Here is a 17,041-nt window from a genome sequence, read left to right on the forward strand (position 1 = left end):
CTACGTTGTCTTTTGCGTGCTCCATTGCTGATGGCTCCTACCTCACCAATCCATGTGTTGTATTGTTGTTTTCGGGAGTGGGGGAAGTTTCTATTACCAGGGATGGTTTAATAACAATGTCCGAAGTACTGATGAAAGAAATGGAGGAGGTATCGCTTTGTCACATAAAAACAGAAGATCACCCGGAAAATGGTCGTAGTTTTCTTTTGGTTGATGAACAAGAAAATCTGCAGGTAACGACGTCGGTTTGCTAGCACGCAACTAACGTTAACTGGCTAGGAAGAATGAAAACAAAGTCCACACTGGTTGGCCAAAGGGTAACATTAGCCAGCTTTCATGTTTGTGTTAACAAAATGAAATATGTCACGTTGCCATCCCGTCTGGCACAAGTAACAGCCAACTACGGTGTTAGTTAGCTATCGTTAACGTTACTCGTTATGTTGACATGGGCCTCGTCGAACATAACCTTGTAGCCAATGAACAGTATTTATTGTTAAAATAATATTTAACCTTTATTTAACTCGGCAAGTCAGTTAAGAACAAATTCTTATTTTACAATGCCGGCCAAACCTCCCCTAACACAGACGACGCTGGGCCATTTGTGCGCCGCACTATGTTGTGATACAGCTATGGATCGAACCAGGGTCTGTAGTGACGCCTCTAGCACTGAGATGCAGTGCCTTAGACCGCTGCGCCACTCGGGAGCCCTGGCTATTATTTTGTAGGAATTTTGTCGAAATGGTCGACACGCAGCTAACTTGATAAGAATTATCTAACTTAGCCATGTAACTTTGACTAGCTAGTCATACTTAACGTTAAAGATAGTTGTTTTCAAAAGGGCAGGAGGATTATACCTTGATGTCTGTCACATAGAGAATTATAGAGGCCTCTAGTGACCAAAAGGCAGTTTTGGCATTGGCAGTGCCATTGAGGGCTTCCCCATTTTAAAGTAGTCAACTGGGTGGGGATTCCTATGGGTTGTAGCCTCAATGGCGCTGCCCATGCTGTCACAGACGCTATATTGGCGCAGATATAAATATTAGACCTCTATCTATCTCTATGGTCTGTCATGACTGGCCTTGTTTCAGTTTCCTTTCAGGAAAGTCCCCAATGAATCAGGCTGTGCAATCACCACACTCTAGCTGCTTTTAGCAACCTGGGTGTATTTACATACAGGTTGCACAAAAACAGTCCGCGGGAAGCCAAAAGTTAAGTACAATTACACATTGATTTACTGTACCGGTGGGCATGATGGTTGGTCATTATGACTGGGGGGTATTTGAGACAAAATATTTAAATGATCATATTATTAAACAGACTTTCCAAACGTGGGTCTGTTGCAGACTCACTTTTTCTCTGCTTACCTCGTCAAAATAAATTGGGTCTACAATAGACCCACGTTTGGAAAGTCTGTTTAATAATACGATTCTTCAGATAATCTGTCTCAAATTCCCCCATCATAATGACCAACCATCATGCCCATTGGCACTGTAAGTTGAAAGGGAATCGTTTTTAACTTCTGGCTTCCCGTGTACTGTTTTTATGCAACCCAATACAATTGGGAGCAACACCCAATACAATTGGGAGCAACACCCAATACAATTGGGAGCAACACCCAATACAATTGGGAGCAACACCCAATACAATTGGGAGCAACACCCAATACAATTGGGAGCTCCTGAAAGCAGCTAGCCACACAAGTCTTGACTGAAGCTAATTAACTCCCTTGTAGGGTTGAGCCTAGCTATCGAGAGCCCAAGGGGCTATGGCTAGCTACCCAGACCTTGAGTTCTCAATTGAACATCAGGACCACAGCTGGATCAATGAACTACAATCCCAACGCTTTGTTTTAACATTTAGAAACATTAATAATCCAGTGTGCAATTCCATTTTGGAAACCTATGGAACTTAACTTTCACATGTAGGAGAAAGAATCTTTTGATTACAAAAGATACACCTACTGTATGCAGTTTAGCAAAGTTGCATTATGAAACGCACAGCCATCAGCCCCCATCCGAGGTCCTAAACTTCCTTCCCAGTTATGCTCCATTGGGGTTGTTTGAAGCGGAAATTGGAGGGGAGGAAGTGTAGTCTCGTTTGGAGGCGGTGTTTTTACAAATACATCTTCATGTTTTTTGTACATAGTATAGATTGATTTGATTTTATTAGGATCTCTTTTAGTCTTCATTTGGACTAATCTTCCAAGAGTCCTTAAACATTGAAATACAATTTATAATACGATCACATTTTCACATAACACACTGTTACAAACAGACATAATACACTGACATATTAACCAGATAAATACTCTAACAGTCTGAAAAGATAAATTGATTCCTTCATCTACCATACCTTCCAATGTATTATATTTAAATGGTTCTAAAGTATTGTTTGAATTTATATATTGAAAGGTTTCTGGTTTGCTCAGATAAATTATTCCATTTCTTTATTGCTCTAAATCAAAATGTTATTTTGCCAATTTCTCTTTTCTGTCTGGATAACACAGATGGTGGACAATCTATTCCTAGTATTTACTGAATGTCTGCCTCTTACCAACTGAATACTGGTGTGAATAGTTTGGCCGTTTTAAGTGGTGTACATTGTGAAATAAAATAAGCATGTTTTTTTCAATTATCTTGTTGATTTATGACCAACCAAGAGAATTGATCATGACTACAACAGAATAACCATATCTCCACCTTAAAACAATCCTTGCTGCTTTGTTCTGAGCAATCTGCAGCCTCCTCATTTAACTTGCTGATGCATTTACCCAGACCACAGAACAGTAGTTCACCAGACTCCCAATTAATGCTTGGGTTGTTTGACCACAGGACAGTAGTTCACTTGACTCCCAATTAATGCTTGAATCTTTCCCGGTAATTATTTAGCTATGGTTCCGATCACGTGTGCAGTTTTAATTTGTTTTATTACATAGATGAGTTATTTGAAACGACCATGATAATAAGCAGTTGTTTAGCTGCACCCCTAGTAGTTTGGTTTCTGCCACTTCCTCAATTTGTACTCCCCCATACGTAATTGTATCCCATACTGTGTTGGCCTTTTCCTGGTGGAACAGACCAACATAACCTTGGTTTTCTTGGTGTTCAAAACAAGTTTGTTCCGGCAAACCCACTCCCTGATATTTCCCTGAACTACTGGTAGAGCTTGCTGTACTGATTTGTCTTGCAGTATAAATTGTAGTATCTGCAAATATAGTAGCTTGAGTTTCAGATAAGGCATAAGGAAGGTCTTTGGTATATATTAAGTAAAGAAGTGGCCCAAGGCAGCTGCCCTGCGGTATTCCACAGTTTAAAGCATGAGGGGAAGAAAACAACCCATTGATATAGGTGGACTGTATCCTGTCAGATATGACTGTACTCAACTCAATGCTGCTGCCTTAAACCCATAATGAAATAATTTTGTCAAAATTATTTAATGATCCACTAAATCAAATGCTGCATTGAAATCTAAAAATAGTACACCCACAAACCTGCCATTATCCATAGCAAGGAGCCACTTGTCAGTCATGTCAACAAATGCAGTGGTAGTGGAATGGTTTTTGCGATAAGCATGCTGATTGGCTGTAATCAGATCATTATTTTTCATGTACATATGTCTACTCACAATACCCTCCAATATATTACTGAGTGAAAGGAGTAGACTAATTGGTCGACTATTAGCAGGAGTAGTGGGTTCTTTGCTTTCTTTCGGGATTGGACACAGTTTAGCATGCTTCCATGCATTTTCCAGTGACCAATTAAATATGTATTTCAGTGGAGCTGCAATCTGTGGAGCAGCATAGCGCTTTTTTTTCTCTCCATAAAATCATAACCTGTAGATTTTCCATTGGTTAATGGCTTCAATAGGTTTAACACCTCCTCTACTGACACCATTTGTAGGCTAAAAGAGCAGGTTTTTTTGGTCATAATATGATCATCAATCCATTGGACAATAGCTTGTTTGGAAGAATGAGTGTTTACATTATCGCTCAGTAAATTAATTTTCTTTGTAAAAGAAAATCTGCAAAATGATTGGCAATATCAGCTGGTTTTCTTATTGTTCTCCCATCAACCTCCACACTAGATGAGCATGATTTAAAAAGCACATACACTGAGTGTTCAAAATATTAGGAACACTTACTTTTCCCATGACATCGACTGACCAGATTAATCCAGTTGAAAGCTATGATCCCTTATTGATGTCACTTATTAAATCCACTAATTAAAGAAGGATTTTTAAGCCTTGAGACAATTGAGACACGGTGTGCCGTTCAGACTGTGAATTGGCAAGACACAATATTTAAGTGCCTTTGAACGGGGTATGGAAGTAGGTGCCAGGCGCACCGGTTTGAGTGTGTCAAGGAATGCAACGCTGCTGGGTTTTTCGCGCTCAACGGTTTCCCATGTGTATCAAGAATGGTCCACCACCCGAAGGACATCCAGCCAACTTGACACACCTTGTAGAGTCCAGGAAGGGGTGAATTTGAAATTCCTAAGCTGTCCTATTAAACTTTCCGGGTGTCTTGATACCCTAGCAAGAAACCATGTAGATATAGCAATGCTCCAAGAAACACACCTGCTCCAAAAGGGCTCATAGAATAAAGAACCATTTGTACAAACTGTCTGCTTTTTCATCAACCCCAAACAAAACTAAAGGTGTAATCATAATGATACATAAGAAACTAAAAATTACCATCTTGTGTAAGGGGGAAGACCCAGAAGGCAGAATCACTTTCCTTAAATGTATCCATAATGGAAAGAAAATGCCCTTTCATTAATGTGTACGCTCCAAATTCATATGATCCTACGTTTTTTTAATTCTCATTCTCTGAACAGCATATTGTTAGAATTAGCTGAATTCCTTCCATCTGGTTATTGGGACAGACATGAATGACATGTGGGACAAATCTAATATGAATAACTACAATCAACCAAGGCTCTCCAGCATATAGTCTCTGATTACAACCTCATTGATTCCTGATGAGCACATATTCCTAAGGCAAAAGAGCACACTTTCTAGTCAAACAGGTGTAAATCATTCTCACAAATATATTTCATACTACTATCTACAACCCTAGTTTCTTAAAAAAAATAGGAATTTGACATAAGAGCTAGTCTGACCACTACACTTACTACTGCCAACTTCAAATTTCAGTTTCTCGTAAAAGAGCTGATGGCTTTTTCAATGTTTCATTACTACAAAATCCTACATTCTGTGATCAATTTGTGATCCCCTGGACATCGAGGGGACTCCCGCCTATGCTTTTAGGTCCCCCAATGTCGTGGGGGTCAGCTCCAGTATCCCTTCCATGCATCTAGATACCATCTGTGGTCACCTTCGCCATAACCTCGAGAGAGGACAGACCAGAACAACAGTTTAGTTTAGGGCATTTCTGATTCATGAAATCCAGACAAACTATTCTCTGTATGACAAATTATTACTGCTTCCAATATTCTTAATACAAATGTCTAAGACAAATATCAAAGAGAATAACACAGAGGGGAAACCATTTTTTTCCCTCCAAAATTGGCTTACGTCAACAGTGAAGACAGTGAAGACAAGGACGTTAGTGTCTAGTTTGAGAAACAGACACCTCACAAGTCCTCAACTGGCAGCTTCATTAAATTGTACCCGCAAAACACCAGTCTCAATGTCAACAGTGAAGAGGCGACTCCGGGAGGCTGGCCTTCTAGGCAGAATTGCATAGAAAAAGCCATATCTCAGACTGGCCAATAAAAATAAAAGATTAAAATGGGCAAAATAACACAGACACTGGACAGAGGAACTCTGCCTAGAAGGCCAGCATCCCGGAGTCGCCTCTTCACTGTTAACATTGAGACTGGTGTTTTGCAGGTACTATTTAATGAAGCTGCCAGTTGAGGACTTGTGAGGTGTCTGTTTCTCAAACTAGACACTAACGTACTTGTCCTCTTGCTCAGTTGTTCACCGGCGCCTCCCACTCCTCTTTCTATTCTGGTTAGAGCCAGTTTGCGCTGTTCTGTGAAGGGAGTAGTACACAGCGTTATACGACATCTTCAGTTTCTTAGGCAATTTCTTGGCAGTTTCAGAAGAAAGTTCTTTGTTTTTGGCCATTTTGAGCTTGTAATCGAACCCACAAATGCTGATGCTCCAGATACTCAACTAGTCTAAATAAGGCCAGTTTTATTGCTTCTTTAATCAGGACAACAGTTTTCAGCTGTGCTAACATAATTGCAAAAGGTTTTCTAATGATCAATTAGCCTTTTTAAGATGATGAACTTGGATTAGCTAACACAATGTGCCATTGGAACACGGGGTGATGGTTGCTGATAATGGGCCTCTATACGTCTATGTAGATATTCCATAAAACAATCTGGCATTTCCAGCTACAATGGTCATTTAAAACATTAACAATGTCTACACTGTATTTCTGATCAATTTGATGTTATTTTAATGGACAAAAAATTTGCTTTTCTTTCAAAAACAAGGTTAAGTGACGCCAAACTTTTGATAGTTAGTGTATATGGCAATGTAAACGACTCAGGATAAAATAAATCAATTTACAAAAAGGGAAAGACGTAGGAGGACTATCCGACCCAAACTTTGAATTGTATTTCCGCCACATCCTAAATTGGTTTAGACATAATTCTTCTGCCCCCCTGGCTGAGTATAGAGAGAAATATGGTGTCTCGTATTACCCTGGAAGAAGTGGTCTTCACTGATATACAGTATCCCTTAAATAATGAAAACTACCCTCAAGGCTTATTATTATTTGGCGCAAAACTGAAAAGCAATGTAACTAGGAATCAAAATGGCATGCCCATACTCCAATATTTTACAATAATGTCTTGTTAACTGGAAGGTGGCCTTTTGCCCCCCCAATGGTCCAAATGTGGAATCCCCATACCCTTACTGATATCATGGACTAAATATTTACTATTTCCTTTTTTCCTATGGAATCCCTTGGGAAATCCAACTGCCGAACCATCCAATGATGGGATTTATAAATAAATTATCTGGGCTCCCAAAAGGACTGATCTCCTAAATATAGAAACAACTTTTGGAAAGCTCATTCTGGGATAGCCATTAAAGTATGGTCCACAGATCTAATTGAATCTGAACAACCATTTAACTGGAACAGAATATGGATAAATATGACCTTGGCATCCCGTAAACCGAACCATCAACTTATACATTTTAAGTTTGTTCACAGACTGTGTTTAACACCAAGGAAACGTTTAACGTTGAAATTGGCCCTTACAAATGTTTCAAAAACTGCAAAGGCGTATTTGCATTTAGACAGAGGATTTGGGTATCATCGGAGCATCGGGACATTTTTCCTCACAAGGCTAAAGGGGATGTCCAATGGCTCATTGTAATGAAATGCAATTTGAGTCATGAATAAGGGTAAGGTTGAGCCCTGTGACTACTTGTCAGTGTAAAGTTACCTTTGATAACATAATTGTTAAGCCAAATGCTAATGTAGGAGCCATTTGTCCTGTTTATGTGGTTGTTCTTACCCTGCTCACCATTAACACATTTGGAACTACAATATGCGCCTATGGTAATTACATCTGCATGTATTCTCGCCATACCTATCTGCTTCTATACTTCCTGGTCACCTGTATGCCTATACATGTAACCCATGACCCAAATCGATATAGTGCCCTCTAGTGTACACATTAAGTGGAATAAAGATAGATAAACTATATCCACAACAACCACATAAGTAAGCCTAAATTGCTCCTACAGGAAAAGTAATTTGACATGTATTTGACAACATAACGTCCTACAGCTAACTATAACAACTTGATCTCCCATCCTCTCCAACATTAACCCAGGTCCATGATGAGGCTCAGTTCCTGGAGAGGCTGGGCTGCGGGGACATGCAGGGCGTCAAGGTCCTCTCCATCTTTGGCAACACGGGCGACGGCAAGTCCCACACCCTCAACCACATCCTGTTTGGCGGGGATACCATATTCTACACCTCCAAGTCCCCCAGCTCCTGCACAGTGGGCGTGTGGGCCGCCTTTGACCCCGGGCTGGGCCTGGTGGCTCTGGACACAGAGGGCCTGCTGGGGGCGGCGGTCAACCAGAACCAGCGCATGCGTCTGCTGCTGAAGGTGCTGGCCGTATCGGACGTGGTGGTGTACCGCACACGGGCCGAGAGGCTGCACAACGACATGTTCCAGTTCCTAAGCAGCGCATCAGGGGCCTACCTGAAGCACTTCACCCCCGAGCTGCGCGCCCTCTCCAGCCGCTGTGGCATGGACGTTCCCCTCTCCTCTCTGGGGCCGGCGGTCATCGTATTCCAGGAGACCACCCACACCCAGCTACTGGGACATGGTATGTACAGGAGAGGCCCAGTCACTAACATGCAATCATATGTTTCTATAAATGCGTTACACAACAATTTGCTCATGAGTGGTGTCAGACAACACATTGTGGAATGGTTAGATTATGCTGTCATGTTGTTTCAGACTCATTTGCCCAAAGTAATTGCACCTTGGGAATAAATATTTACTTTTTTTTATTGAATTGAACAAAAACACGCTAACATATTACTTCAATTCAGAATCACAACCAGCTATTACACTGGGTGAGACACACCCACAGATACAACTACTAAAGTAACACATACTACACTATTTACTCAACAGTCAGTTGGGTGTGTGAACTCAACCCATGACATTGTTCTACTTTGTCCCCACAGAGCGAACAGATGTCCCTGGCTATGCAGACACTCAGCTCCAGAGGCGCTTCCATGACCTGGGCCTGGGTACAGAGGCCTTTAGCTCAGTGCAGTACGTGGGCACACAGACCATCACTCCACCGACCAACTACTCTCTGCTCCTGGAGGCTGTACGCCACCAAGTCAGGAACACTGCCACCCGATCGCCCCGTCAACCTGCCATCGTCTTCAGCGCTCTGCAGGTATGTGTGTGTTTATCTCTTTGCATTGTTGCATAATTCATTTGTTTGATAGACAGGTAATGCCAGTACTAGCTAATGTTCATGGGAATTATGTGCTTGTCTGGGTAAATAGGCCTTTCCAAAACCAACCAATGAATGAATGAATGTTTGTTTGTTTGTTTTGACCTCATGACCCTGCTTGGCTCCTCCCCTTCCATCCCCTGGGCGTCACCTCTCTCTCCTTCTCCCCTCCTCTCCAGGCCCTGAGTGACAGGTTCTGTGGGGAGATCTTAGACGACAAAATCCCCCTCTACTCCTTCTTCCCTGACGAATACTTCACCTGCTCTTCAGTCTGCCTCAGCTGCAAGTAAGTGACTTCCCTGTGTCTGCTGCATGTATCTGCTCTGAGTAACTCTATCACATGAATCAAAACTAAATGGGGAGGGACTAACTTGCATTTGTCCAATTGAAGCTCTCGTTTTCATTGCAAACCATTTTCCATGTTTTGCTACAGTGTGCACTGATGAATGGTGTATTCACCTGCTGCACGTGAGCAGGTAGTGCTAGGATATGTGTCCCTCCCAGATGGGTTGCCACAAAGGAAGCATAAAAGTATGTCTGTCCTATGTAAATCATACATCTCTATGGGTGTTTCATTATGTACAGCGACTTCTTTAACTTTGGAAATTTGAGCTAGATCAGAAACCACATTTTCCCTAAACATACTGATTGGTGTTCATATCCAGAATTAGGCATTGGTTTAACAGGCTCTCACTGCTTGAGTATGAAGCCTTGTTTGTCACCGTTATAAATGTGTTATGATGCACGTCTAACATCTTATGCCGCTAGAAGAAAAGGAGCGATGCCTTTTGGCCATCCACCAACATGGCAGGTGATCAGAGATGTGAAGTATGTGATGGATGGATTAGTTGTCCTTGTTTTCTTTCCCCTCAGTATCCGCTGTAAGAATGGGATGAACCATCTAAGAGACAGGGTCCCTCACCTGGCAGACGGACTGTGTCAGTACGCTCACCAGTACAACAACAAGGTCCTCATCTGCAAGGTAAGACATTTCACATATGGTCATATGGGTTGAAACAATATAGACTTATTGATGTGATCTGACAAGAAAGTATTCTATATAGGATTGAATCCTGTGGAGATGGTGTTGAACAATTTGTAGTACTAGCAAATGCATGAACCAAGGGTATGAAGCTAGCATTAATCATACGTTGTGTGCTCTCTCCCTGATCTGGTCCTACCCACGCAGAGGTGCTATGAGGGGGGCAGGGAGGTTATTGTCATTCCTAAAACCTCAGCCTCCACAGACAACCCCTGGTTTGGGTTGGCAAAGTATGCCTGGTCTGGGTGAGTTGTTGATGTAATCTGGACTCTTTGCACACACACACATTGACTTTTTGATGGTATTAAAGATGTCCCTTTCAACCATCCAGTTAATGAAGTACCACTCATTCACAGATACATAGAATCCACTCTGCCATCTAAGCCAATGCACTATATATTTCCTTCCACTCTCTCCACGGTGCACCTGTCCTGCCAGGTATGTCCTGGAGTGTGGCAGCTGTGGCATCATCTACCGCAGCCGGCAGTACTGGCTGGGCAACCAGGACCCAGAGAGCGGCGTGGTGCGGCCCGAGGTCAAACACGTCTGGGAGGAGGTGAGCAGAGCCGCCTAGTCCTACACACCCTTCATTGTACTGGCAGGAACTACATACAAACAGTCACTCATGCTCAATTGAAGTGTCAGTGAGAATATTTAGAGGCATTTGCGACTGAACAGGTTGGAATTTATATGCAAAGTGTCTGGCATATATTTAACTTTGAAAGTATGTCAGCTATCAAAGGTTAATAAAGATGATGTTACCTTGCACTGGCAAGGTCAACACTGCACACTGGACTTCAATGTGTCATGGTCATCATCAATACACACTGCCAACGTAGATATCAAATACATTCAAAGATGGGCTCTCCTTCTGACAGTTGCTCTCTCTGTCTCTATGTCCAGTCTGAGGCCTTCCTGACGGACCACCAGAATGCGGCACAGAGGGTGCTGGATGGGATGAACTTTGTGATCCAGTCTGTGTCGGAGTACAGCACGGGCCCCACCAAGGCTGTCACCTCCTGGCTCACTGACCAGGTGGCCCCGCTCTATTGGAGACCCAACACGGACATCACCGTGAGTCATCACTCTCACAGCATCATCGAACCAGCAACACGGCATCTAGACCAGCAACACACTCACAGGCTTTTTGAACAGATAGCAGAGCCCTAAGAATAGCTCGTTTTATTGAGGTGATAGACCCAGTGCCCAAATACCAAAATGACGTTGCATTAATTCTAAACCCAATATATCATCATTATAGTGAGTAAAACCAACAATTGGCTGTTTTTAATTCTCAAATGTGGCACTGAACAGAGTTGTTTGTGTGGTTCGGTATGGTTGTGAGTGTATAGTTTTGACTACTGGCTCTTGACATTCTAATCATTATTGTGCTCTGTCCCTGTCCCCCAGGCGTGTCACTGCTGTAAGAAGCCCTTTGAGGAGGCAGAGAGGAAGCACCACTGTCGTTGGTGTGGCGAGGGCTTCTGCCAGGCCTGCTCCACCCGCAGGATGCCCGTACCCGAGAGGGGCTGGGGAAGCACCCCCGTCCGGGTCTGTGACGCCTGCCACCGCCAGGGAGGGACCGAAACCACCAACCAGGGTCAGGATACCAGCTAATGTTTTAGGATCAGTGTTGGGCCATGGATGTTAATGTAAAACCTGATGTTACCTCCTACTTAGTCTGATTCAGGATCAGTTTTTAGTCAAATGTGTTATTATTATTTTGTAATGAATGAATGGGACAATGAATGAGGGATGTGTCCTAAATGGTACCCAGTTCCTTTTATACTGAACTATTGACCGAGGTGGGCCATTCTGGCTCGGACAACGCTTACTTGCCGAAGACTTACCTTCTTACTTTACTTATTTGGACCCATTGGGCTCTGGCCAAAAGTAGTACACTAACAAAGAGAATAGGGTTCAGTTTGGGAGACAACCAAGGTGTTTGATGTGAATAGTAAGTGTTCATTCATGTCTCCCTCGAAAGACGACGACTCTCAAGGGACTTCCTAGTTAAATAGAGGTTAAAAGAACATGTTTTCCAGTGATCCTGATGGCTCTGTTGGTCCCTCTCTGTGTCCTGTAGTGTCTGTGGTGGAGCCGCGTGGGCTGATGGCCCGCAGGGTGACAGAGGTGGCCCAGTCTACTCTAGACATGATCACCACTGCAGTGGACTACCCTCTGTGTGAGTACGGCTAGCGTCGTGTTTGAGAAACGCATTACAAATAAAGCTAGCTAGTATAAATGTCTCTGTGTATTCACAAAAACACTTGGGGAAAAAAACTTCACCAGGAACTATAGACATTTTACAGCATATGCAGACAGAAATCCACAAGATACAACATTGAATATTATATTCACAAAGATTACAGTCTTTATCCTCTGCTCTGACTGTCAATGGCAACTACTGTTTTTACAGCTATTTATTTATCTCGCTCTCCTCCATGTTCCAGGCTTTGTGAAGGGAGTGGCCCGGCCTGACTACTGGATCCCCGACCAGCAGATCGTGCAGTGCCACAGGTGCAGCAAAGCCTTCACCCCCAGTATGTCCAAGCACCACTGCCGGGCGTGTGGCCAGGGTGTCTGCAGCGGTTGCTCCTCAAAGAGCTGCCCCGTGCCCTCCCGTGGCTGGGACCACCCTGTCCGCGTCTGTGACCACTGCGCCAGCCACAAGGGCAGCCTGTGATGTCAGGGCAGACACCAGGGATACTGTGCTACGAGGCATCTGAAATCTAGTGAGATGCCACGGCACACCACATTTTGCTTATCTTTGTCTCTCTGTGCGCTATGAGCCACTGACCTTTAAGAGAAAAATACCCAATCCAGGTGACCCCTGCCCTATGGGGAAGGCACTCGAGTGATGTGCTGAGGTAGCACTCTAAACATGGGACTGCCTCATCTGATATCGACTGCCTAAAAACCAAGAACTAAACTAGCGGGACAAGAACTGGACTTCTGACAACTGGAAAGCTGAGACAGTTGTAAATTACTGAGTGTAGAAGATGTGCAATCTTACCAGACTGAGAAAACCCCCCTCCAAACAACCCACTGTTTGCACTGAAAGACATTAGCCCGTCAACTTTTCTGTTTGCACACAGATCTCTCCTTTACTTGCGACCGGGAAGAATCTTAATATCATTCTTACCTGTTAGGAATGGCTGAACATTGATGAGTTAGGTTAGATTATATTTTAATTCAGTTGTGGGCTGTAGTGGCCAGCCAAGCCTTTTCCTCAGACCACACCAAGGAGTAACAGCCATGTAACCATGGTAACCTGACAGAGGAGACACATGAAGTGACATCACAACATGCTCTTCCTCCCTGAATGCGATCTCGGGCAGTGTGCCATGGTTTTGAGTTGATGCCCAAGACAGGAAAATGAATAAAGATGTCACATGCAGACATTCCAGTTGACATTAGTACCGTTTTTCACACTGTCTTGCTGACCCCATCCATACTGTGCTGGCTCATGTACTTTCCTTTAACATTGTCCTTTCCAGCATGGTTCCAGCAACTAGGGTGGATTATTAACCAGTGCAGTACTGCTGGGCTCGGCTCACTAGTGTGAAAGGGGTATAGTATCTTAACAGGTGGGCACTTTTGGGATCCATTGATGTTTTGAAACAAGCACATTATTTTTAATGAATACTGAGGGTTTAGTTAGTGAAAAGGCACAAGAGGCAGGGCTATAGCATGAATACAGTCAAAGGTAAATGGCGTTGTTCGGCCCGACGCTAGAGTGGAGTCGACCCATTTGCCTGTGACTGTATTCATGATGCAGCACTGCCTTGCATGCCTTATTGTTTTTAGAAATCTGTTACCAACATATTATAATAACAATGAGTTACATATTTTTGTGAACTTTATTTTGATAAGTAAATTCATAAAATGTCATTCTACCAGGAGATATAGTGCGGACAAAAATCTGGTTATTTTGGTCATGTTGCTACAGATGCGACCTAGTTTTTAAAGATTTTTGCATAGTTGCTATGCAACAGGATGGTCAGTTCTACTAAACAAAATGGTTGCTATGCAAGCAAGATAACTTTTGTGTCACTAGCTAGCCAACTTCAGCTCAGTCAAGTCAAACATTGAACCTGGAATGACCGTACACTAGCTACATTTCCGTTTGAGCTGTTTTCTATTGGCATTTACTTGGATTTGTTCATGATAATGGCTTTGATGCGTGATTTCGCCTAGCTCAGAAAAGGTTGTCTCGTCTGGTCACAGAAATTGAAGAGTTAAACATAGTTTCCAAGGTTGGACAGGCAGACAGCGAGGTTTATATTAACCCCGCTATACCAAAATATATGCTAGTCTGGAAGCAAGGGGAAATAATGTGCGAGTTGAGATAAAGATGAGATGGTTCGGACAGCAACATGAACATGTCATGATGGTACTGTTATCAGGCATCCAGGATCCAAACAACCAGTTTAATTATTAGAATTATTAGCTAGTGTTATTTTTGGAAGAAATCTCAAATTGAATTGCTTGCTTATGTAAAGCACAGATTATTTGCATTTGCAGTAATATCGTCTATCCAGTATCCATTGATGTGACTGACATGTTTGCCGAATTAAAAAGGCAATTTCATTTCTCCATCAGATTTTATTCTCTTTACAAAGTACTGGATCCTATAATACTGGCCTTCTGTATAGTCATAACCAATTGTTTTATTCAATGTGTATATACTATGAGATTCTGGGTATATGACAATCTTGATTTTTAAAAAATGTTTTAAATCAGACTTGTCTGAATTTTAAATAACTGAAGCCATCCCACTGGGCACACACTGGCTGAATCAACTTCATTTGTCAACCTATTGTGATGTGGAATGTATGTGGGGAAAAAACATTTGGATTTCCAAAAAGTCATCAACCAGTACTGTTCATCTCATTTCAACCAGCATTGTAAACATTGAAATTAGGGTAAAACTTAAATACAATGACTTAACCTAACTAACAGGTTGTTACATCAATCGAATTTCAACATAATCATCAGAACTATGTTTATGTTTAAAGTGCGTTGAGAATTCCACATCTTATATTCCATATACAGTATCTTGGTGTGGTTGAAATTAAATTGAATTTCATATTTGATTAGACGTTTTATTTGAACTTGTTTAAATGTTGATACTAAAATGGTATTTTTGAATTAACGTCATTGTGTCAATGTCATCCCATCAACCTAAATAAAGAGGGATGTTGAAATACAGTTCAACCAGTGTGTGACCAGTTTTCTCACAATAACTTACAGTGCCTTGCTAAAGTATTCACACCCCTTGGCGTTTTTCCTATTTTGTTGCATTACAACCTGTAATTTAAATTGATTTTTATTTGGATTTGATGTAATGGACTGACACAAAATAGTCCAAATTGTTGAAGTGAAATTAAAAAAATAACTTGTTTCAAATTATTATTTTTTTTAAAGTGGTACGTGCATATGTATTCACATCTTTTGCTAAGAATCCCCTAAATAAGATCTGGTGCAACCATTTACCTTCAGAAGTCCCATAATTAGTTGAAGTCCACCTGTGTGCACATGATCTGTCACATGATCTCAGTGTATATATACACCTGTTCTGAAAGGCCCCAGAGTCTGCCTAAGGGGATGCCTTGCTTGACCACACCTTCCTTCCTTGCTCTTGGCCTGCCCTGCCTCTTCCACCAATCCATTTTGTTTCTATGGACAGAAAAGAGCAGAGGCTCTGAGCTGTCCGATCAAGTCCATTGTCTTGTCGGCGCGGCCTCAGAGTCTGCAACACCATTGAGCAAGGGACACCACCAAGCAAGCGGCACTATGAAGACCAAGGAGCTCTCCAAACAGGTCAGGGACAAAGTTGTGGAGGAAGTACAGATCAGGGTTGGGTTATAAAAAAATATCAGAAACTTTGAACATCCCACGGAGCACCATTTAAATCCATTATTAAAAAATGTAAACAACCACAACAAACCTGCCAAGAGAGGGCCGCCCACCAATACTCACGGACCAGGCATGGAGGGCATTAATCAGAGGCAACAAAGAGACCGAAGATAACTTTCACGTCATTTCCAGTCACAACTTGTAGACTTGTTTATGTGCTACTGTGCGTTTTGTTGTTAACCTTACTTTGCTACCTGACAACTTTACGGGTTTTACTTTTTAATTAGCGTTTATTTTTCATTTTTCCCTCGCTCAACTTTTTTTTTCATTCAACTTTTTCACTCTGGGCGCTTTATCTGGACGTGGTTCGTCAGGACCTCCACCAGCCGAAACTAAGTAGTAACATGATGCCTTCTAATTGCAGTCGCTGTACTCATAATATACGGGAGAACGATCGCCTTACGGCGAGGATAGCTTACCCTTGCCTAACGATTGCGTCTGAAGCTGCTGCAAGCCCAGCTTCAGACGCAATCGTTAGGCAATTTCAATGTAGGAAAGGATGAAACAGCGTCTGTGCCACCAGTAAGTACAGATAGTGTTATAAATCCACTCGCACAGTCCCCGCAGCCGAACAACTTTCTCATGGCTTCTGGAGGGAAATGCTGAAAAAATGCTCAACCGGTGTCGCTCGTTCAGCCGACAAACTTTCAACCGGTTCTCCCCATTAAGCAGCGAGTCAGAGGCCGAGTCTTCTCTGGTCTCTCTCCTCCCCTTACGGGGTCTGAGACGCTGAAGCCTCGCACCATTTAGCTCTGACAAATTGAAAACCCTAGTCAATGGCGACTCCATTACCCACAGTATTAGACTTAAAACGAATCATCTAGCGATCATACACTGTTTACCAGGGGGCAGGGCTACCGACGTTATGGCTAATCTGAAGATGGTGCTGGCTAAAGCTAAAACTGGCGAGTGTAGAGAGTATAGGGATATTGTTATCCACGTCGGCACCAACGATGTTAGGATGAAACATTAAGAGGTCACCAAGCACAACATTGCTTCAGCGTGTAAATCAGCTAGAAAGATGTCAGCATCGAGTAATTGTCTCTGGCCCCCTCCCAGTTAGCGGGAGTGATGAGTCTCACAACTCAATCGCTGGTTGAAAAC

At 42.6% G+C, this 17,041-nt stretch overlaps 1 protein-coding gene across 1 annotated transcript; it reads left to right on the plus strand.

Annotated features, from left to right (window-relative positions):
• Positions 1–15,430, plus strand: LOC106612625 (zinc finger FYVE domain-containing protein 1). Its single transcript, XM_014213965.3, has 11 exons — positions 1–233; positions 7,821–8,325; positions 8,693–8,913; positions 9,153–9,259; positions 9,847–9,955; positions 10,163–10,260; positions 10,454–10,571; positions 10,919–11,089; positions 11,426–11,615; positions 12,102–12,200; positions 12,469–15,430. The coding sequence occupies exons 1-11, from the start codon at positions 117–119 to the stop codon at positions 12,699–12,701; spliced, it is 1,968 nt and encodes a 655-aa protein (XP_014069440.1). The 5' UTR covers positions 1–116; the 3' UTR covers positions 12,702–15,430.
• The last annotated feature ends 1,611 nt before the right edge of the window (positions 15,431–17,041 follow it).

Source organism: Salmo salar, chromosome 09, assembly GCF_965601325.2.
Source record: "Salmo salar chromosome 09, fSalSal1, whole genome shotgun sequence".
NCBI lineage: Eukaryota > Metazoa > Chordata > Actinopteri > Salmoniformes > Salmonidae > Salmo > Salmo salar.

What these genes read in the sequence shown, in the direction of transcription:
- LOC106612625 (XM_014213965.3), top strand. Translation starts at nt 117, where the DNA reads ATGTCCGAAGTACTGATGAAAGAAATGGAGGAGGTATCGCTTTGTCAC. An exon ending in ATGAACAAGAAAATCTGCAG is followed by an intron (nt 234 to 7,820) that starts GTAACGACGTCG and finishes ACATTAACCCAG; the next exon opens with GTCCATGATGAGGCTCAGTT. An exon ending in ACAAGGTCCTCATCTGCAAG is followed by an intron (nt 9,956 to 10,162) that starts GTAAGACATTTC and finishes CTACCCACGCAG; the next exon opens with AGGTGCTATGAGGGGGGCAG.